General features: G+C 36.4%; 1 protein-coding gene across 1 annotated transcript in view; it reads left to right on the forward strand.

The window, feature by feature from the left end:
• PPP3CA (protein phosphatase 3 catalytic subunit alpha) overlaps nucleotides 1-24,431 on the forward strand; it is a 302,583-nt gene that overhangs the window by 262,622 nt on the left and 15,530 nt on the right. Inside the window, exons 9-10 of the mRNA XM_061192594.1 lie at nucleotides 6,916-7,041; nucleotides 9,492-9,566. Coding sequence (XP_061048577.1) covers nucleotides 6,916-7,041; nucleotides 9,492-9,566 — 201 coding nt within the window. The remainder of the gene's footprint in view (nucleotides 1-6,915; nucleotides 7,042-9,491; nucleotides 9,567-24,431) is intronic.

Here is a 24,431-nt window from a genome sequence, read left to right on the forward strand (position 1 = left end):
GTACCCTCCCCTAAGTAATCTTTATGGGAACATACAGATTTTTAAAAATCTGTAGCATCTCTCCCAGAGAGAAGACCCTTTCATGCAGCATACCAACATAATCTTAAAATTCTGCCAAAGGACATTATGAATACATAGTCCTACCTCAAGAATTTTATCCATCAAACTATCATGTCTCCTTCTGTGATGGTAGGACTTCGCCAAAAGAACACACTGATGCTACGCTTTCCACTAGGGTATCTGAGGGTGGAAGACTTGAAAGGAAAAAACATCCTGGGCCTATTATGCTTTTTTTTTTTTTTTTGCGCTTTTTCTGGATGGCTTCCAGGGATTCTGAAGTGCCTTCATTTGCTTTCCTCTCATCTTTGTTTCTTTTCTGTCCGTCTGTCCCATCTTTTGAAGTGGGGAGTGGATGGTCAATTAGAGTTGAGATAAAAAACGTTAGCAGAAGGTAGAAAAGAATAAAATTTGTCATTTCCCTTCTTTTGAGCTCTTCTCTCCTCTATCTTAGAACAGCCCTAGTAGTGTTGAGAATGCCTGAGGTATGTCGGGAACATCACAGTCACTAATCTGAAGGCTTTCAGAAAAGGAGCTCTGTGTTCCTCTTAAAATTGACTTGGGGGCTTCCCTGGTGACGCAGTGGTTGAGAATCTGCCTGCCAATGCAGGGGACACGGGTTCGAGCCCTGGTCTGGGAAGATCCCACATGCCGCGGAGTGACTAGGCCCGTGAGCCACAACTACTGAGCCTGTGCGTCTGGAGCCTGTGCTCCGAAACAAGAGAGGCCGCGACAGTGAGAGGCCCGCGCACCGCGATGAAGAGTGGCCCCCGCTCGCCGCAACTAGATAGAGCCCTTGCACAGAAACGAAGACCCAACACAGCCAAAAATAAATAAATTAATTAATTAGTTAAAAAAAAAATTGACTTGGAATGTGTTGAACCCATTGACTAGTTCGGTGAGCTAGTCAATGCATCTTGCTAGCAATATTTTGATAACTTCTCTTAAACTGGAAGCTCTCTTTGACCTTTCTATTTTTGTCATTTACTGCCCTGTCATCAGCTTCCCTGGTGATGGCAATTGTAAAGAAGAGGCTGCAAAATGTTATCAAGTTTTTGTGAACTATTGGTTTTTGTGTCTCATCAAAATTTTAAATTTTAAAGTAGGAGAGACCCCTTTAATTTACAGATTTGGATATGGCCTAGCAATTTAGTGCATGGTTTGATAGACAGAGGATTGAATGAATATCTAGATTCTATTCCTCGGGCTTCACTATATTCAGAGGGCCTTGTGGTATCACTAGAAATGATAGAGGTCCAGTGCCCCTTCCCTGTTCCCTAGTAGGAGCAGTCTCTTTATCACTGATTTTTATATCTTTTACATAAGCATGATGGGACCAACTAATTGCATAACTTTGCAACCATAATTTTGACATCAGAGAAAGAACTGGCAGTCAGGTCTCCAGACTCATGGGGATTAATCTTCTTTCTGTTATACCAGATATCTTCTGGCTGTTCTTCACCCCTGCGTGTGCAACAAAACAGCATTTGTTTCTGTGCTGTCTGGTCTGCTCTGAACAACGGTTAATAACCTAAGGCCCGTATATGTGTCATAATCCCTCTCCAGGCCTCTGATACAATTGGTAAAGGACATGAGGTCATGTGTAATTGTCTGTGGAATAGAGGAGTTCCTTGATGGTAGACTTTGTTCTTTTTTCCTCTCTCTATTTCTCAGACAAGGTCTCAGGAGGTGGTCTCGAGTGATTCTTGAAGTACAACCATTTGTATTATTTATATGCACTGGAGATAAACATCTTTCCAGTACTTCAGAGGAGAGCACCGTGTTAGGGCTCAGCTGAGTTCTGTAACTCCAGCGGCAGTCAGAGGAGGGTGGCAGGGGTGGAGCATGAAATGTTAACTGTGAATTTCGTGACGGAATATTTGGGACTGTTCTGGTTTAATGTTTTTCATGTATTTTTGCGACATATATATTTATTATGCAAAAAATCAAAATTCGTACGTTATTAATGTAAGATTATTCGAGAAGTATATTTGCATGAGTATTTTATGTGGCTGAAGAAAAAAGAATATATATTATTACACTTGCATTTTTAAATGAAAGTTATTTAATTATTTATTTTAACATCTTTATTGGTGTATAATTGCTTTACAATGGTGTGTTAGTTTCTGCTTTATAACAAAGTGAATCAGCTATACACATACACACACGTGTCCCCATATCTCTTCCGTCTTGCATCTCCCTCCCTCCCACCCTCCCTATCCCACCCCCCCAGGCGGTCACAGAGCACCGAGCTGATCTCCCTGTGCTATGCGGCTGCTTCCCACTAGCTATCTATTTTACGTTTGGTAGTGTATATACATCCATGCCACTCTCTCACTTTGTCCCAGCTTACCCTTCCCCCTCCCCGTATCCTCAAGTCCATTCTCTAGTAGGTCTGTGTCTTTATTCTCATCTTGCCCCTAGGTTCTTCATGACCATTTTTTTTTTTTTTAGATTCCATATATATGTGTTAACATACGGTATTTGTTTTTCTCTGTCGGACTTACTTCACTCTGTATGACAGACTCTAGGTCCATCCACCTCACTACAAATAACCCAATTTCGTTTCTTTTCATGGCTGAGTAATATTCCATTGTATATATGTGCCACATCTTCTTTATCCATTCATCTGTTGATGGACACTTAGGTTGCTTCCACGTCCTGGCTATTGTAAATAGTGCTGCAGTGAACATTGGGGTGCATGTGTCTTTCTGAATTATGGTTTTCTCAGGGTATATGCCCAGTAGTGGGATTGCTGGGTCCTATGGTAGTTCTATCTGTAGTTTTTTAAGGAACCTCCATACTGTTCTCCATAGTGGCTGTATCAATTTACATTCCCACCAACAGTGCAAGAGGGTTCCCTTTTCTCCACACCCTCTCCAGCATTTATTGTTTGTAGATTTTTTGATGATGGCCATTCTGACCGGTGTGAGATGATATCTCATTGTACTTTTGATTTGCATTTCTCTAATGATTAATGATGTTGAGCGTTCTTTCATGTGTTTGTTGGCAATCTGTATACCTTCTTTGGAGAAATGTCTATTTAGGTCTTCTGCCCATTTTGGGATTGGGTTGTTTGTTTTTTTGATATTGAGCTGCATGAGCTGCTTGTAAATCTTGGAGATGAATCCTTTGTCAGTTGCTTCATTTGCAAATATTTTCTCCCATTCTGAGGGTTGTCTTTTGGTCTTGTTTATGGTTTCCTTTGCTGTGCAAAAGCTTTTAAGTTTCATTAGGTCCCAGTTGTTTATTTTTGTTTTTATAGAAAAATAAGAAAAAAGTTCTATTAATAACCTCTTAGAATTACTGAGAATATTCATCAGTCTTTGTGTTAATGATGCGATCTTTGCTCCAGAAGTTTGTGAACATCATTTGGATCTGGAAGAGGTCGTATAAGTTATCTGGATAAACCCATGTAGTGAGGTGAGGTAATTTAGACATAGAGACATGAAGTGACCTTGTGTCTTGTAATTCATGACAGAATACATCTCTCGGTCTCCACCTTCCAGTCCAGTGCTCCTTTTTTTAAAAAAAGAATAAATGTGGAAGGAGAAGGGTGAGAATATTGTGGGATACTGGAAAGTTGAGGCACTTCAGATTCAAACCCAAACTGAGGTTTGCTGCTTCTCATGTGTGACCTTGGGCAAATAACCTCTCTGCTTATTTTGAAAATGCAAGTAAGAATCACTTTTGAGAGAGATTGCAAAGATTTGTGATTATAAAAGACCAAATATAGTGCCTGGTATAGAGCAGATGCTTAGAAAACGTAGCTGCTGTTAAATGGTATTATTTCTGCTGTTAATAAACAAAAATAAAATCTGTAAACAGTATCTGCTTTATCAGTAGTCAGGCAGATAAATTGTGTTGAGCCAATGTCAAATGAATAAATGCTTTGTCTCACCAGCTACAAAACAGAACTTCTGCTTTATCTATTGTGGATAAGCCTTATCCACACTTGTGAATGTGCATCCTATTTCACTTTTCTCAAACATGTACTTTGGCAAAAAGCGAAGACCTCTTTAATTATGAATACCATATTCAAAGTTAAATTAGTATAACAGCTGGGACTAGAATTCATACATTTATAATTTAGGAGAGAGAGAGGGAATGGTGGAAAGGGAATGGCTTTGGTGTCAGTAGAAGCTGAGTTTGAATAGGAGTGAGATCTTCCAGTTAGTTCCTGGTTGCATGACTCTGAGAAAGTCACTTCATTTCTTGACCTCAAATCCTTAGTTTATAACACGAGGGCAGTCACATCTGTTTCTCAGATTTGTAGTAAGGATTAAGTGACATATTATAGAAAGCCTCTCTCTTTCATCTGGGATACTGTCAGTTATAACACTTATTTTCCTTCTTCCTGCTGTACCAACCTAACACTAATAAAAAGTGGGGGGGTGGACTTAGAGGAGAAATTACTCTTCAAAAAGATGACTTAGAACCTTAAGAGATCCTTTTGAAGATGGGAGGATCCATTTCTGCTAATAATATGCAGTATTCAAAAATGGTAAAGACCTCTTCCATGAAGCCGGTGCTCAGGGAGCCGTTAGCAAAAGCGGGAAGTACTTCACCTTTCCCATCTGGCAGATCCGAAGTATTGATATTGTAATTTGCCATGATTTTTTCATTTTGCATGTTTCTAATACTATGTGAATGTATCCTGAGGCCAAATGACATATCGCATAATGACAGGATAATGCAAAGAAGAACAGGTTTACAGAAGTGTATGCAGGATTCAGTATTCCATGGGAAGAAGACAGTAACTCCCTCCATATTAGTGTGGATTGCATTATCTGCAATTCTTGTCCCCAAAGCATCTGTGATTCTGTTCCCTGGAACTGGGTTGGTCAGCCTGAAATATGATTCAAAGGAAAAAACCTCACTGTTCTCAAGTATGATTTTTGTTAACTTCAAGCTGCTGAAAACATCCACTTATTATTCAGCTGCAATATGATGTATGTAGTATGCAAATCACAGAAAACTATACATCCTTCCTATGCTCTGCACTGATCAACCCCACCAAGATTATGTTAGTTCTGAGCCACACTTTAACAGTGGCATTGCTGATGTGGCATGAATCCAGAATAGGACAAGCAAGATGGGGGAAAGGCTCTAGAAGCTGTCTCATATGAGAAAGGGTCAAAGGGATTAGGAAGAATTTTCTTGAAAAAGATTATAGGGGAAATATCAAGATGTATCCTTAGCTTCTGAGCATCTATGCTAAGAAGGTGGTATAGGAAACATAAAGATAGAAAGCCTGCTGTATGGTACTTGTCCTTACAGCCGTAGGGAGACGTTGGATATATACATATATACATAGAATAGCTATGATCAAAATTGAATAATAAATGCAAATAGAGCTGTAAGTCAAGGGCTTTTGGAATTCAGAGGAGAGACATCCACCAGAGGAAATCAGAAAAGATTTCACAGAGGGCATAGTGTTTGGGCTGGGCACCGAAGGATGGGAAGAATTTGGAAATTCTGAGGTTTCTGAGAAAACATTCCAGGTGGAAGGAAAATGCAGAGTTATGAAAGCAATGTTATGTTAAAGATATCGATAAGTAGTTGAGTAAGATATTAGTGCAGACATTCATGCAAAGCTCAAACCCAGGAAACTCCCAGGAACTTTTCAAAAAAAATAGATTTTTAAGGGCTATCTTTATGCATAGCAATCACATGCTATAACATCTTCCACATATAAAAGTCAGTCTAAAAATTAAAAAGTCATGAGATGATTACATTTTCTATATTTTAAACCCCCAAACAAAACCAAGAAGAACTCATTTGACAGCATCTAGGATCTGTTCAATAATTTCTGCTAATATAATGCTAATCATGCTATGATAGGATAATAACAGTAAAATCTTGCCAAAGCTCAGCAAGGTACAGTATGAGAGTATTGTTCTTAATATTTAAAGAACTGTCATTTAGAAACAGAAGTATACTTGATCTGTATTTTTCCAGAAGGCAGAACTAGGATCAGTAAGTAGTAAAGAAGGTTTAAATTCACCCTGAGAATTTCCTACAACTTAAAATTGTCTATCCATAGAGGAGATGACCCTATTAAAACAGGTGGCTTTTGCTTCATTGAAAGTATTCATGGACACCTGCTCACCCTGCGTCCCGATTGCTATACATGAGGTTCTGAACCTGGTTAGAAGTGAGACTAGCTATGCTCTTAACATCTCTGCAACCATAACATCCCATGTGAGTGTGTATCCAACCTACAGATACCAGGCAAAGCAGAGTGAAGCAGGCAGATTGATTTTCCTATTTTTGTGGACGGTGCATCCTTTTCAGAAGTCAAGGGTGGAGTCAGATATCAGCATATTATTTAAGGCAGGATTCAGTCCAGACATTTTACTTTATTAAGTCAAGAGTGCCGTCTAATTTAAACTATTTTGTACAACTGTTGTGAGTTGTACTGGAAAAAAGTGTGCTTTAAAACCAATAGATATACATTCTGTTCAAATATTTGAGGATATTATTAAATTACATCACACTAACTTAGCTATGCCACTTTTATTAGTGTCACCAGGTATTAAATAAGACTAAAATGTTCTTGGCTGCAAAAGGAGCTTGGTCCAATTCCTGACGTTTGATTAACTATCTTATATAAATATTTGCCAAACTATAATGCCATCTCATGTATAGTATTCATACATTGTGCAGTTAGATATTACACTGAATGAAGTTTAAATCCATAACTAGATAAACATTCATGACCAATGAAGCTGTTTGCCTTGATGTTTTGGAACATAAGTCAAATACATAGTTGAATTTTCTTGATCAACTCAAGCCATGTGTAGAAGCAGAAATGTGTGCTTGTGAATCTAATGTCCTTCTTTTTGTTGTTTTCAGCTGCAGTATTGAAGTATGAGAACAATGTCATGAATATCAGGCAATTCAACTGTTCTCCTCATCCATACTGGCTTCCAAATTTCATGGATGTTTTCACTTGGTCCCTGCCATTTGTTGGGGAAAAAGGTGTGTTGTGGAATCCTGAGATGTTCTTAATAAAATGGTGTGGGAAGGAAGGAGAGGTAATGTGGCCTTTTTTACCGTGAAACAGTCAGAAAGAGAAACACTTTGGCCTAACCAGTAAAACTCACAAGCTTCACCGTAGGAGCAGTGATTTGAAAGTATGTCACTGTATATGCTATTAACAACATGCAATGAGTGGAATTAAGGGGAAATAAAAGAAATGAGGAATATTAGGATAATTTATATAACCTCATTAGAATCATCCAACCCTTTAAAAAATAACAGATTCGTAGTTTTGATTGGCTTCAAGCTATAATGGCTACCTTCTTTTCTTACCCCTTTGCATTATAATTCAAAAGTACAATTTTATTTTATAGACTACTGGTCAAATTAAAAGCTTGAGATAACCATGCTTTCCTGATTTCCTGATTCCTAACATTTCTGATGTTAATAATGATCATTGTACGAAAGTGATTAATGGCTACAATATTTTGAAACACAACATGTACAATAACAAAAAAATAGTTCACTTTAAATATGGTGGCCATTAGTATAAGGTGAGACAAAGTTACATTTAAAAAGTTGTTTATTAGCATGCCCCAGGTTTACAGAAGAATTGGCCTTATCCTTCTTTCCTTCCTTCTCCCTTTATTTGGTTTTTATATTTTGACCTAAACCTCAGCCAAAATTTTGAGGAAAGGCCTGCACCCACTGAACTTGATTTTTCAGTTCAGGAGGTTTAATGGTGATATCTGGACCATTCCTCATGCAACGTCTTGAGCATCACAGAGAAGGTGAATGTGCATTGTAATAAACAAAAGAGCTTGCACGTATTTCAGAAAAATGATGTCTTATGGAGGGATTTTAGAGAAAAGCTGTACATTCTTCTGAAATATTTGTTTGTTTATATTAATACATATGTGTAATATATTAATATGTGTAGTATTTATTTTCCTACAGTCAATGTATTTTTTCTTTAAATATTCTAAAAACATTTAAACCCGAGAATCTATGAATTGTCAGCAAAGAAGTTTTCCCTTTCAACACCAAAATAAGTCAAAAGTAAATTTTAATAGTTTCTGATAAATGTCCCCAGTACTACTCCATGTCACCACTTCCTTGCACCCATCAGATCACAGCGTGGACACAGAAGCACTGAGAATCCTGACAACTACCCTTGAACACCCTTCATTTTGGTTGTTTCCATTAATTATTCAGATTTTGAACATCTGTTATAAAAGAATGTATTAATATATTCGTGTACATAATTTACGTTTTTTTTCTTTTTTTTTTCTAACTTTATATTTTATACTGGAGTATAGCCAATTAACAATGTTGTGATAGTTCAGGTACACAGCGAAGGGACTCAGCTATACATATGCATGTATCCATTCTCCCCCAAACTCCCCTCCCATCCAGGCTGCCACATAACATTGACCAGAGTTCCCTGTGCTATACAGTAAGTCCTTGTTGGTTATCCATTTTAAATATAGCAGTGTGTACATAATTTACTTTTGATAATTAAACTGAAGCTCTGAGTTAATGTTGGCTCCAATGAAGTTTTACTCTTTATCATATATCTTCAATGCTAGAAGAACACTGATTTTGAAAAGTAACTCTTGAAGAAATAGTGGACAGGCTTCTTTTCACATTCATGATAGAACCCAACCTAATTTTTTAAAACGTTCAATGCAAATAACATGTAACTTAGTGTAAAGTGTTGCAGTACTAATTTTCTGTGTATAATGCTTTTATACAGCCCTCTTATAATCTATTTACTCAAGTAAATTTCTTATTAAACTTACCTGAGCTTCATTTGTAAAACCTTTTTGAAAATGAAATTTAATGTTGTGTATGTGTGTGTATATATATATATATATATCTCAACACATTCAGTTTTTAAAATCAATATTCTCACAACTACCTCAAATATATTAGTTCATCAATCATCAGTTTTTCTTAAACACAAAACCACATTTCTATCACTATGCTGGGTTCTCTGGGGGACTAAAAAATTTAAAAAGAGATCTAGCATTCACTCGGTCCCTATGAACATAAAGTTTGTAATCTGGTCTAAATCTAGCAGCATCATTGTACAAATAAATAAAAATTCAAAAGTAACCATTTTCTCCTTCACAGATTATAGTATATTCATATCCACATTTTTCTTTTGTCCACTGTCTATTGACCTATAGCTGGTAAATGTTACCATTAGATTTTGCAGGCATGAGCTAATAATTTTAAAAATATAAAGTCTGCATAGAAACACAAAGCCTGTTATCTTTTATGGTCTGAATTTTATAGAAACTACTTGCAGGAAATTCCATCTTCAATACAGGTAAGAATGTTATTGCTAAGCCTGCTCATTAACAGTGCCAGAGTAATAATTAAGGTTATAGTAGAAAATGTAGACTTTTTTTCCCTTTCTTTCTTTCTTTCCTTTTTCTCTTTAGTGACTGAGATGCTGGTAAATGTCCTCAACATCTGCTCAGATGATGAACTAGGGTCAGAAGAAGATGGATTTGATGGTAAGAGCCTTGAGCCTTTGTGCTAATGCTGTTTGCCAAATAGTTACTTGGCTTCTCGTAGGTAACCCTAAGAATAAATCTCTAAGATTTAGATGTGTAAATCATAACATACTGTCGAGAATGAAAGATATTATTATATTTCCTAGTTGCTTTGAAGAAATGTAAGAAAAAACTTGAGAGAATTTTCCCCTTACCCTGAAAACATAGTTGAATCCGTGAACTACTTTAATAAACATCTTTCGGTAGCTCACATTGCTAAGTGAGTTTTTTGGCTCTTTTAGTGAGGTTGTTTCTGTCAATTATTCAAATTTTGATGTCTATGAAAAAAGAAGATACTTACACATTGGTATATTGGTATTTATGTCAACCCCAGTATTTTTTCATGTCTATAATAATTAATGAATAAGCTATGAGGTTTTTTTATTGTTGTTTTTTTAAGATACTATTTGGTATTCAGTTACCCTTGAAGAATACACTTTCTATAAAAGACAAAAGATTCATGAGGTGAATGAAGCTAGAAAAAATTACTCTGGCTCTTACAAAAGGACCCCCAAATGAATGGAAACTTACAAAAAAATGTAGTTGGAGGAGGAAAGTGCAAAGTTCACTTCCATAAACATTTACTAAGTACCTACTCTGCACAGGGCACTCGGGATTCCAAAATGCATTAAAGACCTAAGAAGAAGTTGCAGTGTGGTTAGAGAGACGGATGCGTAAACATATAATATCAATAAAATAAGACAAATTGTCAAGTAAAGGGGGAAGGTGGCAGTGGAAACTAGATATTGTGGCAAGTTTAAATTGATAAAATTTTTACCTTTAAAAACTGCACTTGGGTAAAATGAAGCAAGAATGTGGCCCTTTCCAAAAGTTACTATCTGAACAGCATGATTTAATATTTACTTGGGCTTAATACAGGTCACATCTATGAATGCAGAATACCTAACTCTGTAGGCAAAAGTAAAATAAAAGTGTCCGTACACTCATATTAATAGAGAGTATATACTTAGGTAAATTTAAAGTGTACAATTATTCCTACCATCTCATGGTTTAAGTAAGAACTTACTTCAGTAAATATATTGATATATTTTAAAATATTCAGAAGCTCAGTGGATATTCTGTGCTTTATCCAGATTCTAGATGTTTCATGTGTTATAGCCACAGTTTGCCATCATTAACTTTTCCAGGGATAGTGATATCATTTAAGAGATATTAACCTTCCTAGTGGAAGATTAGGAAGAGGCTTTTTTTTCCTCAAGAAAGAATACTAACCTGGTGGGATCTAAATCTTAAAAGTCAACAGACATTTTGCAATAGATGCCTTTCACTATGTTCCTGTTATTCCTCAAAAGAAAGATTAATTAGCATTAATGCAGTGATGCGTCTCTGTTAACAAATCTCTGTTTTAGTCAGGTTTATTGACCAATAATTATAGTATCAACAACATATTAAATACACAACATATGGTATATTCAATAGAATAAATAAACCTGCATATGATTGTAATTATATGTTAACCCACTCATTCAGCAAATATATATTGAGTACCTACTATGTGCTTCCAGGTCCTATAGCCAAAAGTATCTGCACATTTCAACAGTGCAAGTAGTATTACCAAGACCACCTCAGTGTTTACCTGACTTATAGTGAGTTCTCTTTATCCACCCATTCAGTCGCTTACATGAAAGGATATATTTTGGAACTTCCTCTGCTTTAAAATTATTAGTTCCAATCAATGTGCTGTGCTCATCAGCAGTTGCTTTTAAGCCTGTTTATTCCAATGATAGGAGTGCATGTCCTTTTCAAGGCACTTGGAAGAATTTTTTCTTTCTAAGCAGACCAGTGAAATCTTACTACCATGCTTAAATCTTAGGTTAGTCCAGCAGGACTAAAATACGGAATTTTTCAGTTCAAATCTCACAAATTTACCCTCTAAGGAAAAAAAAAGAAAAGAGAAGTAAAAGTTTTAATTAAAAAATATGTTTAACTCAGAATATTATACATTTCAGAGTAAATCATCAGAAATGTTCTTTAGTGCTTTATTTTAACAGGACACAAATATTATGGATTTCCTCAAAGGTACTCAAAGAACAACTTATAAATCTTCCCAGAACTCTTTAACTCTTTTTGGAACAATAGTTTATTGAGAACATATATTTAAGGTTTTTTTTTCTTTTTTGTATGATATTATTTTCAACCTTAGGATAAAGGTTCCAGTTCTCCCACCCTGTTCCTCCTTCAGGCAGCCTGCAGAGTCTGTCTCTCTCTGGGGGCTGGCCCTCTGCTCTGCCTATCAGGCTCCTGGGCTTGTGGTTGGCTCCAGAGGTGAAAGCAGGAATCAGAAGACATCAAAGGACTTAATTAAAGCACTTCCTGCTCCTTCTAAAGGGGAACCATCTCTTGATGAGTTCTTATCAAACCCTTCTCAGTATTTTGCTTACTATCCAACATCAGCTGCAAAATCCAAGGTAGTAATGGTGTCTTTACAGACCATGCCTATCTGTGTATCTTATCAAGATGACTTCTTCGTGTTTATAAAGTCTATTGCAGACAGGAATTCTCCTCCTGTCCTTGAGGAGTATAGGTGGGATTAATTTTGCTTCTTTTCTTTTATGTTCTGTCAGCTCCCCTTTACCACTTAACGGTGACGATGGCAGCAGCTAACTCTTATGTGTTAGGCATCATTCTAAGTCATTCATATGTATTAACTCTTTGCTAATTGTACCTTTTGACCAACAAAAATTTGTAATTATTAACTATCATTTACTTTAAGGAAATTTGCTAGGTGATTTATATTATCTCTAATCCTCAAAACAACTTTTTGATACAGGTGCTATGATTATCCCAGTTTTACATATGAAGCTAGCCAGAACTCAGGGCAGTGAGGTTAAAACCTAAGGTCACAGAGTTAGTGAAGTAATGTAGCCTGGATTCAAACCAATGTCTGCCTGGTTCTCAGGCTCTTGAACTTTGCACAACCTGTGATTACAGTGCTTGCATTTTTTTTTTTTTTAAACAGCATGATGCTTTTATTTTATAACAGAACAACACTAATAGCTGAACTTATACTTTAGTTCATTCTGTTAAATATCCATAAAATTTAAAAAAAAGATTTTTACATTATTATTAGGCCATGAAAGTCAAAGCAAATACAATAGTTTTGTTCTACTCTGTTAACCTAAATTTACTCCAAGAAGTTATGTGTTTGATAATGTGAAAAATTTTATTGTATCTGAGCAGACAAAGAGTCTCCTGGCTCGCCTAGGTTTCTGCTGGGTAGAAATCACGTCATGAATCTCTCCTCCTTAGCTTCTGCCTTACAAATAAAGGAATTTGATAGCCTATCTAGAAAAAAGATCACTGTTTTATATTGGTCCATGGTTCCTTTATGTTGAAAATAAAATACAAAACTTCTTTTATCTTGTAAAGTTTTGAAGCGGTTTAATGCCAAGTGAATGTCTTTTGAGGATCTAGTTTATATGTATTGGGGTCTTTGATTCCTGTTTCCACTTCTGATTTTGGATGATAAAATGATAGTCTGGTTTCAATTTGGGTTTGTTATTCACCAGAACATTTCAAAGAAGGAAGAAATCCAAGTAGATGTATCTCATTTGGTAGTTGATTCTCATTAAGGAAGAAGACTCATTTCAGACCAAAGATTAGTAAGTGATCCCAAAGTGTTGGCGGGGGGTTGGGGGGAGCTGACAGAAATCAAGCAATCCTGCATCACAGAACTTTCTTTACTGTTCATTATTACAATAAGGAAGTCTGGAATAGCAGTAAGCATTAGAAACCTAATGACAGTTTCATGAGTTAGAAATATTTATTTGGAACTTTCTTTTAGTTCTAAAATCTTAGACTCTGAGATCACTTTATATATCTATCTATATCTATCTATCTGTATATATATACAAGTTATATTTGAAACTATGATATGTGGTAAGTCTGGCTAACGGGAAAGAATTGTGGAGGTAAAACTGAAATCCTGTAGAATAAGAAAGGAAAGAAAAAAATAATAAAACTAATACATTTTAAGCCAAATATAGTTTCAGGCTGCCCTGGAAAGACTTAATATTAAATTAGAATTTATGTCTCTGTTTTCATCTAAGGAGCAAACCACATGGTGGAACTCTTATCCTTTATCCACATTTTTGCCTTATCCTAATGTTAACCACAGGCAAGTCACTGAATATGGGATCAGAGCAGTTTTTTGCATGCCTCTACGAAACCATCTAAATTGTATACAAGAAAATTATCTCCCATCATCTGCTTTGAATTATTAGATAATTCTTCAGATCTAATATCACGGGTTCCAGAGTGTCTCCCCACTGCTTTCTGTTTAGCTTTAAAAAATCGTACAGAACTTTTTAAAGTACATAGTTGGGAATTAGTAGGACTAGCGTGGCATCTTATGGGTCCTTGAGGAATACCACTATATAGGGTTCGGGTATATCATTTTCTACCGAAGCTCTATTTATTTGCCACGATGAATGTTTGAGATGAATTTCATCTTAAAAATTCCCCTCTGCTTTGTGCATCTGGCAGCACATACGCTAAGAGCCATTAGCTTAGAGCTCTTCCTGTGGCTGTAATTATTGTCATTTCTGAGCGACTCATTTCAGCATCTCATATTTCACGTTCCCAATGTGAAAAAAAGTTGTGTGTCTGATAATAATTGGCAGTTTGGGAGAAAAAATATGACATGTTAATATAAAAACTACAAAGAAATGTTTAGACATACAGAAAAAGAGCTCTGAGGAACACGGTGGTGACATGATTCTTGTTCTATCAACTTTGAAACATAACCTGCCATTGGTGAGCAGAGGAGTAACATCATAAAAGCAGTATCTGAGAAAAAGCAAATACTGTTCCCGAGAAAATGCTTGGCGAAAGAACAAAGGATTCGTTGGGGTATCATTTAGGAACTTTTAACTATTTCAAAGTTGAGGTGACTAGATCGGAACAATGATAGTGTTAATAATAAAAGGGAAAGGGAGCTATTCCAAAGAGCTGATCAAGGGGCTTACAACTATGGTTATCAGTGGGACAAAGGGAACAGAAGTGGATTTGGATGGTTCAAACCTCGGTACCTAGGAGGATGAGGACACTTACGGAAAAACTTCATCCGTTTCAGGGAGAAAGGAGTTCAGTGACAGACATGAGTTTGAGTACACACATGACTCTGGAAATGCCCAGGCAGGATTTGGAAATGGAACCCTGGAGACTGGGGACAAAATCGGGTCTGGTGACAGAGGCTTTGAATTAAAAGTCACAGCCGAATCTACTAAGAGTCAAACAGGCCTCCAAAGTTACTGATGTGGAAGGAAATATCAGAAAATTGAGGACCGATCTGTGAAATTATCCCTTCTTCATGAAGCTGGAGAAAAAAGACAAACAAGTGAAAGAGAAAGGAGTGATGAGGGAGAGAGCGTGAGAACCAGGATTGTGGAGCAGTTCAGGCAGCAGCTCTTTTAAAATATTTGCACCAAATGCAGAAAAATTACTGTGAGATATAAGTCTGACCAGAAAACCAGAAAGTGAAATATTAGGGCATAACTTTGTCAGATAACAGATTATTGAAAAGAGGCAAATAGCAAACTTTGTTTTCATTTTTATAATAGCTAAAAAAGAAAATTGAAATCATTTTTTAGAAGGCCAAAAACTAAAATAAAATTCAGAATACCCTAATTTTGATACCATGTTATATTTCTATCTTATATTTTTATTTCCATGTAAAAATATTTATTCATGAAATATCTTTTTCTGTGTATTCAGTGGCAAACAAACACATGGTCTCTGCCTTCACTAAGCTGAGAGTCTAGTGCAAGAAGAAACCAATTTTAAATATGCTGGTCTCACAGAGGATTTAGAGGCTTGCAGGAAGGGGTGTGAATTGGGATAAAATATTTGATAACTGAAGGAGGAAACATAAAGGGCATCTTTCTCATTCTCTTCTACTTCTGACAAGGAAAAGAAAAGCATTTTATGTATTTTACTGCTTTAAGAAGTATGGCCGTGGGAGAAATCCATATAATTTTTCCAGAAAATTATATGCAAAGATAGGTATCAGTTCACCAGTGTTAAGTTCTCTTATCTTTTAAAAATAACTGAGTTTGCATGATGTAACTGGAGAAAGGAAAGGATGACATCTATAAAAAGAAAGATTAGTCAATATTTTGTAAAAGGCTTTGTAGTTGCTTGTCAGGCTTTTTTAATTACCTTCCAGTTTATTGTTGAGTTTTTTCAATTACTTAATATTTCAGTGTGTAATTTAGAGGCTAAACCATTTTCGTCACTATAAATGTATCCTTGGTACTCTGTACCCTTTATAGTACAGGTAACTGCTTTTTTTCATCAGGGTTATGCTATTAAAAGGAAACAAACAGTTACATCCAGTATATCATTAAAACTGAAACATGTCTAAAAAAATACACAGACATTTACTAGGTACTAGGGTATGAACTCCCATCATATATACGGCTATTGATATTTTGGGGCCGGGACTATCAAACAAGGTACCTGGTTAGCCATCATATTGTAGTCAGTATCATCAAGTCTGACTTATATGTGATTACAATAATGAAAATCTTTTTAAGTTGCCAATTTAAATGATACGGTAACATAGACATTAAAAGCACTGCTTTCTCTTCTTATTGTACTACATGATTTTGCACAAATGAGTTATATTAGCTGGCATAATTTTCACATTGCACAGAAGTGCAGACTTTGCAGAACGAACTAAATGTTAACAAAGCAGTCATCTCCCTATTAGAGCTAATTGGTTGGATAATGTCCACCATTGGCTAAAATGCTTGCAGTAAAATAATATTCTAGAAGTTTATACTGTATTCCATAGACACCTGTACTATACACATATACAATATTCACAGTGTTAAAAATCATTGTTTTTTTGTAGCATTTGAGCTTTCCTTCAACTTATGGTGACATTGGCCAACTTATATTAAACATTAGCTATTGCATATCTAAGCATACACTTGGATTAAATGTATTTATAAAATTTATTTGAGAAGGAAGTCCATGTTGTATAATAAGAAGGGAAATAAGCATGGGCTTTATAAACCTTCATGTATTCTTTATTTGAAAGGTATTAAAGTAGAGAGCGCTCTTTTTTCAACAAAGGCAAAGATTTTGTGTATATGTATGTCTCTCTATATTTTAGAAAAACTTCACTTCTCACACACAAGGTTGAGGTAATTGGCACATGAAAGAAGTGTTCTTCGCAGAGAGAAGTACAGGGGGTAATGTCAGCTTGCTGAAAATTGATACCATAAGAAAATAAGATCCAGTTTTCATGCGTTTTTGGCAGAACTTACGTGATTCTCTTTGTACTAAAGCATTTTATGGGTCCAACTTCTTAACCTGAAGGTTGTACTTATATGAGAATAATTAATAATTGATTGAACAACAGCAGACAGTCGTCGTTGTAAGTCTGAAGTTTGTAAAACAGTCTCTTTATAGTTGTTTGATCTCAGATGGCAGGTTTAAAGGCCATATGAAAATGTTTAATGAATGCTCAGAAAATCTAAAGTTTAAAAATATTTTTCTAGGAGGGTAATCTATTTTCGCTCTCCTAAAAATCCCTCTTATTCCTTCATCTTTACTCCTAGCTTACGAGAAGCTATGAAACTTTCTTCCAGTTTTTCTTAGAATTTTAAAGAAACAGATATCTTGATTTTCTTTGGTCAGCCCATCTTTGTGAAGCGGTCTATTTTTTGGTCTCAAAGCAAAGCCAGCAGCATCCTGGATTCTCCCCTTCTCCCCTAGTGAACTGGCCACCATCTGGGGCCCAGCCTTTAGCCTGGTTGGCACAAAACACGACTGGGGCCCCAACTTAGGCAGCTTGATATTAATGAAGATCACACAATCAACCTTTTAATTTACAGTGAGAAATGTAACTGTTAGAAGAACTGGAATATTCACTTCTGCACAAGCATTTCCTTCTTCTTAATAGAAAGAGCAAACATTTTTGAGTATTGTGTACCAATGATCTATGCTAAGTGCTTTAGCAGATGGCACGGTACCTGGCACTTGTGTTTGTTGAATGTTGAGAATGAATGAATGAATTAACTTAGGTAATTCTTCCACCCACCTGGGAAGTAGATCACCAGCCTGCTACTGTAATGAATCCTGGTTTGGGTTCCCCACTTCCCAGCTGATGACCTTAGGTCGACAACTTACCAAGCGAAATAATGCAGATAAAGCACTTAGAACCTTCCTCGTTTTTTAGATGAGGAGGGTGAGACTTACAGAAGCTTAGTAATTTATCCAAGGTAGCACAGCCTGTAAATAGGGGAGCTGAGACTCAATAGGTCTTTTACTCCAGAGCACGAGTCCTTCACCACTGTGCTATTCTGCCTCTCACATGCCAGTTTATTCATTTGTCTTAAAAGAAGTCGATGAGCCAGGTATTTATGATCTGAAGTCTTGCTGTAAGGCCAGAATACTTAAAGGCCATTGGCCCCTGGACAGTACTTCCCTAGACATGTCAGATGTTTGCCTCGGCTTCTCTTCTTTCTTATGCCTCTGTAGCTGACCAGTACAGTTTTTGACTGGCATATCCCTTTCCTCTGATAAGATAATAATATATTTCAGTGATGTTAAAGTCTCACGACCTGGGAACCATTCTGTCTGTTTCAGTTGCCTCTGCAGGCCTGTGCACTGATCATTGGCCGGAACCTAATGCTCATTTCCCTATTTACCTTTTTGGGCAAAATCTTCACTACATTCCCCCCTGTACTGACAAAACACCCTGCCTAGTTCTTGAATAGCATCAGAAGATCTTCGAGTGGCTTTATTTCAGATCAGCTCAGTACATGCCAGCACCTTGACCATCCTCTGCTCTCAGACGACTGGAGCAGTATTACATCTTTCAGCCTGCTTTTTTGTCGTGCTGTCAAATGGTACTCAATTAGCTTTCTATCTAGGGTATGACACATGGGACAATCAAACATGATATTTTACTATATTGGTTTATTTTTTCCTTCAATTTCTGTAATTTCAGAGATAACATTTAAATATCATTCTACTATTTGATAAATTTATAAATCCATAAGGGTCCAGAATTAAATTCTAGTCTAAATGCTTTCTTCCAGCATTTAGCATGTATGCACAATTAGGTCCTTAATAAATACCTTTTCCAACTGTTAAATCCTCATCTATATCCAAAATAATCCTGACAGATTAAACATCCAGGCATTATGATTGTTTCTCCTATAGACAATACATCTACATTATTAGCTTGACCTTTGTTATTTCATTTCATTTTGCTTTTATTTTCATTGCCAGTTTATAAAATTGATGCATTTCTATTATGATAAAGAGTTCAATCCAAATGGGATTTCACATGCTATTAGTTTCTACTTTGGTAAATATAAATAAACTGAAATGTCCTCTGTAAGGCATAGGCTGAATATATGATAGTTTCTTGAAACATAGGCTGAATATATAATAGTTTCTTGAAAAATCAACGAAGCCTCCTAATCTACCTTAAAGTCTTTAATTTTTACGCAAGTCATAATTATGCTCATAGCCAACTTCTGCAAGTCTACCAAGGAATCATTGAACAGATGGAACGCAATGTCTCAGAGAACAAAAGTCCATGGAATCAAATTAACACTTGGAAATGAAAGTATCTTTTAACTACATATTTAAGATAACCAAATAATGACAGTTATTTGACATTTGGGAGTAGTCTGTACATTTTTAAGGCTTCCTATCCGAAGAATCCGGTTATGTTTTATGACAAGAGAAGGTGGAAGAAACTGTCTAGGCTATACTGGCCTTTTTGAAAATCCATTACACAGAAGAGTCTTTTTATTTAAAAAAAAATATATTTTCAAGGATCTGTCGCTTTCAAAATGACATATAAGACAGAATAGCCTTATGCCAAATATCACACCATCGTAGATGCTATTACATGCTGAGATTTTAGTTGAGCTAAAAAAGCATATGGAAGAAATTCAGAATATGTGGTTTGGAGTGATTTGGAATGAGTAGCCATTATGTCCCAGTTTTATCACCTATGGATATGTAATATGCTATTGTTAGAATTAAAATTAGAAAGGTATTGCAAATATTTTAGGTTGTAATCCTCAAAAAGATGAATTTTTACAGAGATTTTTAAAATTTGTCATCCTCAAGGTGTTTTTCTCTGCCTGATAAGCATACATATAGCTATTATGTGAGGGGCAGCACCTCCAGTCTCTCTGGACTAGATTTAACCAGCACTGACCCTAAATGGGTCAGCAATGCAGGATTCTCATGTCATGGCTGGTCAAGGAGATCTTCCAACAACTGTCACCTCTAGAAAGTGAGTCATCTAATTCTTGATAGAGCAGCTGTCTTCATGCCAGAATATTTGGACCATTGGGGTTACCCAAAGAAGTTTCAAGAGGAGTAAGGGAATCCATTTTCACATCCTCAGTTTCCATATGTCCTAAAAATGATCAGCCTGGGAACTCATCTGAGCTGCAAGGCTCACTGCAGCCTCTCCTTTCCCACCTCTTCTTTCTCAGTTGCTTTTCTCTCATTTTAACAAAAAGGCATGGGTCTCCCTAAACATAGTCGCTATGAACGCTGCCTGGAGTACTAAACAAAGAGACGCTGGAAAAACTCAGTGCCTAGGAAGTCTCCTTAATCATGGCAGTGTCACCGCCCTCCCATCCTCATCATTAAGGGATGCATTCCAATCAAATTATATTTCTATGTTTTTTAAATATTCATAAAAATGTATCATATATTTGTGCTACTTAGCTCAGTTATGTACTACTAATAATTGTGATATTGATTACAAAGGAATTTTTAAGGCTTAGGGCCTTATTGTCTCAGGAAATTTTAAAAAACACATTTCATTTAAATGTCTAAACATATTTTTGGCAGCAAAGTATAATGTGGTGATAAAAATATTTTAAAGTATAAATATATAATTCACTAAAGTAAAATCAGGAAAATTGAAATGGAAATGCAATTTCAAAGAAAAAAGGACTAATGTATCAATGAATGTCTTGTTCATGGATTTTTTTCTTTAAATGGATGATGGTAGGATGAAATTGCTATGATATTTATATGCCATTGATTTTTAAAAGAAGTAGTATAGTCTTTTTAAATTAATTAATTAATTTATTTTTGGCTGTGTTGGGTCTTCGTTTCTGTGCGAGGGCTTTCTCTAGTTGCGGCGAGTGGGGGCCACTCTTCATCGCGGTGCGCGGGCCTCTCACTATCGCGGCCTCTCTTGTTGCGGAGCACAGGCTCCAGACGCGCAGGCTCAGTAGCTGTGGCTCACGGGCCCAGTTGCTCCGCAGCATGTGGGATCTTCCCAGACCAGGGCTTGAACCCGTGTCCCCTGCATTGGCAGGCAGATTCTCAACCACAGCGCCACCAGGGAAGCCCGTCATTTCATTTTAAAATGGCAATGTTTACATTATATTCCTTACAATTATTTAAACTTGGAGGTGAGAATAGTATTCTTTGGAGGATATTCTTTTGTAGATGCATGAGTAAAAAATGTAAAGGCCACAGTTTTAAAGCCAGTCCATCAGCATGAACACAATTTCTCAGTGCTTATGGTGCTGTCCCTAAATCCCAGGACTCAAGGGCTTGGTGGTGTAGAAAAATATAGTGAAACACTTGTCAAGTTCACCACAGCCAAGGGCAAAACTGGGTAGATGTTTAAGTAATTTCTGTATAGCCTCGCTTGGCTGAGGTATAGATGCTCAAGATCTGTTATTGTTAAACTAGGTCAGAGAAAGAAAAGACAAGAAAATAAGGTTTGGGGATTATAGTACATGTTTTGGCCTCATAGCCTTAATGGGGGTCAATTTGGGACATGTGTTCTCCCAAATAAGACAGTCTGTATACTTATAATTTCACCATCATTTGTAAAGAGCCATAAAGAACAATTATGCAAGGTTTTTAGAGACGTGTGAAGACATATTCTGTCTTTGCATTATATCATATTTCAAAGTGCTGATTTTGGAAGGAAACCAAACTAATTTTTGTCTTTAATATAACACAACAAAAGATATTTCTTATCTCAGCACCTTATGCTTTGTTCCATCAATAACCTGTATTCAAATTCAGTAATTGCCCTATGGTGTCGAAAAATAAAATCTGGAGACATGTCTAAACTCTGCTTAAAAATAATGAATCAATAAATTTTTACTTTCAAGTAGAATAGGTTTCTTACAGAGATGAACTTTGTTATCTTTTTAAAAATTTGAAAAAGTGGTGAGTTTTCTGTATTATTTTCTCAGAATTTGAATTAAAAGGTTTAAGAGATTTGAAGCTTGCCAGCAAAATATAGTTCTTAAAATAGATCTTTCTTTTGAAAAAGTGTGAAATGTTAATGTATATACACTCCTTTTAATATATTTCATTTAAAGATATATGCTATGGATACACTTGTATTAGTTAAAAGTCCTTTAAAGAAAGAAGCCTAAATAATAGCAAAACATTTGAGGCCAATATAATAATGAAGTGGAAATTTTCTGCTACTTTTTCCATTAAAGAGTAAGCAATTCAATTTTTTGCAAGCTCCTTTTTCACCTTCTAATAATATGAAAATATTCCTCTTTTATAAGATATTCAAGTATAAAAAAGATTTTTTGCATGTATTTTTTAATGTTTTTTATTATGGTAAAAGTCACATAGTATAAAACGTACTAATTTAACTATATTTAACTGTACAGTTTAGTGGCACTAAGTACATTCACATTGTTGTGAAACTCTCACCATCATCCATCTCCCGAATTTTTCAGCTTCCTAAACTGAAACTCTGTCCCCATTAAACACTAACTCCCCTTTCCCCCTCCCCACCCCCAGGCCCCTGGCATCTATCAATGTATAAAAATTTTAGGTAGTTCATCATCCCTTCTTACAGTTGCAAAAAAGGTATTGAAAGCAATTAGAATCTGTTGAATTGGGCTTATTTTACCAGTACAGTTTCCCCCTGGAGATGGTTGGAGGAGGGAAGGGGTGAATGTCACTGCACTGAGAACTTTTCTTCATTGCCTCCTTTGGGAAACTCATGTATCCCCCATATAACACGAAGGAAGGGAGGGATGGAGAGACCTCTCTTCTTAAAGCTGCTCTCTCCCTTTTCCCTCAAAACCAAGCTTCTTCCAAATACACTGGGTTTTTTTTGACATTTTATTATGAAATGTTTCAAACATAAAGGAATGTTGAAAGAATTGTGTAGTCAATACGCATGTACCCATCACTTACTTTCTACAATTAACATTCGATTATATTTGCTTTCTCACATCTCTGTCCCTGTATACAACCATCCGTCCATCTTTTTCTTTCTTTCTCTTTTCTTTTCTTTGAAGAGGGGTGGGTAAGTGCAAAGTAAGTTCTCTGTACCTCTGTGATAAGAATGCTAATGTCTAAACTTCTTATTTGTCCCTACTACTATGCTAAAACCTTTACAATTTAGCCCCGGGCATGTCCTGCTTCTCTTCTCATTCTCAGCCTGCCCTCACCCCAGTGAACCCAAACTCCATTCACACCGGACTTTTGACCCATCATGTGAACATAACATGGATTCTTGTGGCCTCCACATGCTTGAAAATTCTCTTCCTTCTATGGAGAATTCTCCTTTCTCTTGAACTCTTATTTATCCTTCAGGATCCTTCAACTATCACCATTTGGGTGAATATTTTTCTCCAGACTATTAACACCTACTTCCAGTGGTAAATATTTAACAATGCTTCACTGCAGGGGGGAAAAGACCCTGGTTTGTAGCACTTGCAGGTTTTGTTGGTATAAATTCTCTTCCCTACCACTGGTTTCAAGCTCCCAGTACGAAGTTACTGAACACGGAGCTAAGAAGAGATGTGCTCAGTGTACCCTCTCCAGCTGACAGCCGCCAGCTCCACGCGTCACTGCTGATTCCTCTCTAACACGTGTCACATGGTCTCTGCTTTAGGAGGTCACGTGAACGTGAGCGTTCACGTGACCTCCTAAAGCAGAGACCATGCTTTCCTCCTATTTCTGTTGCTAGCAGTTAGCACACGGCAGGCTATAGAACAGGATAGGATTCGCAAGAACACTTTATGAATAAATGATTTGGGTAATAAATTGTGTTCTATATAGCACCTTCCACACACCGCTAATTCAGTTAAAACTGAGGAATTATAGTAGTCACTCAACGGATGGATGGGCACCGTGAGCCATACAGAGCCAGGGTCTGTAATTGTGGCAGGTAGCCCATGTGTAAGGACCTCTCTTCACCCTGGCACTTGGTTCCTCATCGCTGCGATGCTGCCGCACTTTTCCAGTTCCCTTCAGAGGCTGGCAGCACTCACTCAGCAGGCCACTTGGCATACGTACCTTTCATACTTCATGAGAAGTCAGTAAGGCACTAAGTTAAGGTCAGGAAGTACACATGGTCAAAGCAAATCTTTAAAGATTCCCTTGGTCTGTACATTAGCCTTTGAGGAAAATGGAGCGTGCCAGGGCGCCTAGATTCTGGAATTAGTAGCATAATACCCCAGGCTTTTTAAAAGAAGATTAGAACTTAAAAGGTGAAACAAAAGAGAGGCCCAAAAAAGAAGTGATAATTATTTGAATGGAAACACAAAATGAAATTGTACTTAAAATTACTAATGTTTTTAAACTTAGGAAACATTGCCTTTCAGTTTTGGACTTTTGAGTTAAAATAAGTGACTAGATTCTTCTCTGAAAAATAGTTAACAGTAGTTAACTATTAAAAATAGTTTAACGTAAAAGGTATTTTTTGTACCTTTATTATTCAATATACTGAATTTTAAGTTGAGCTACTGTGGTATATTTCCACAACTTAAATAGAGCAAGCACCAAGAATGTTAAACATGACATTGTATTTGC

Source organism: Eubalaena glacialis, chromosome 5 (genome assembly GCF_028564815.1).
Source record: "Eubalaena glacialis isolate mEubGla1 chromosome 5, mEubGla1.1.hap2.+ XY, whole genome shotgun sequence".
NCBI lineage: Eukaryota > Metazoa > Chordata > Mammalia > Artiodactyla > Balaenidae > Eubalaena > Eubalaena glacialis.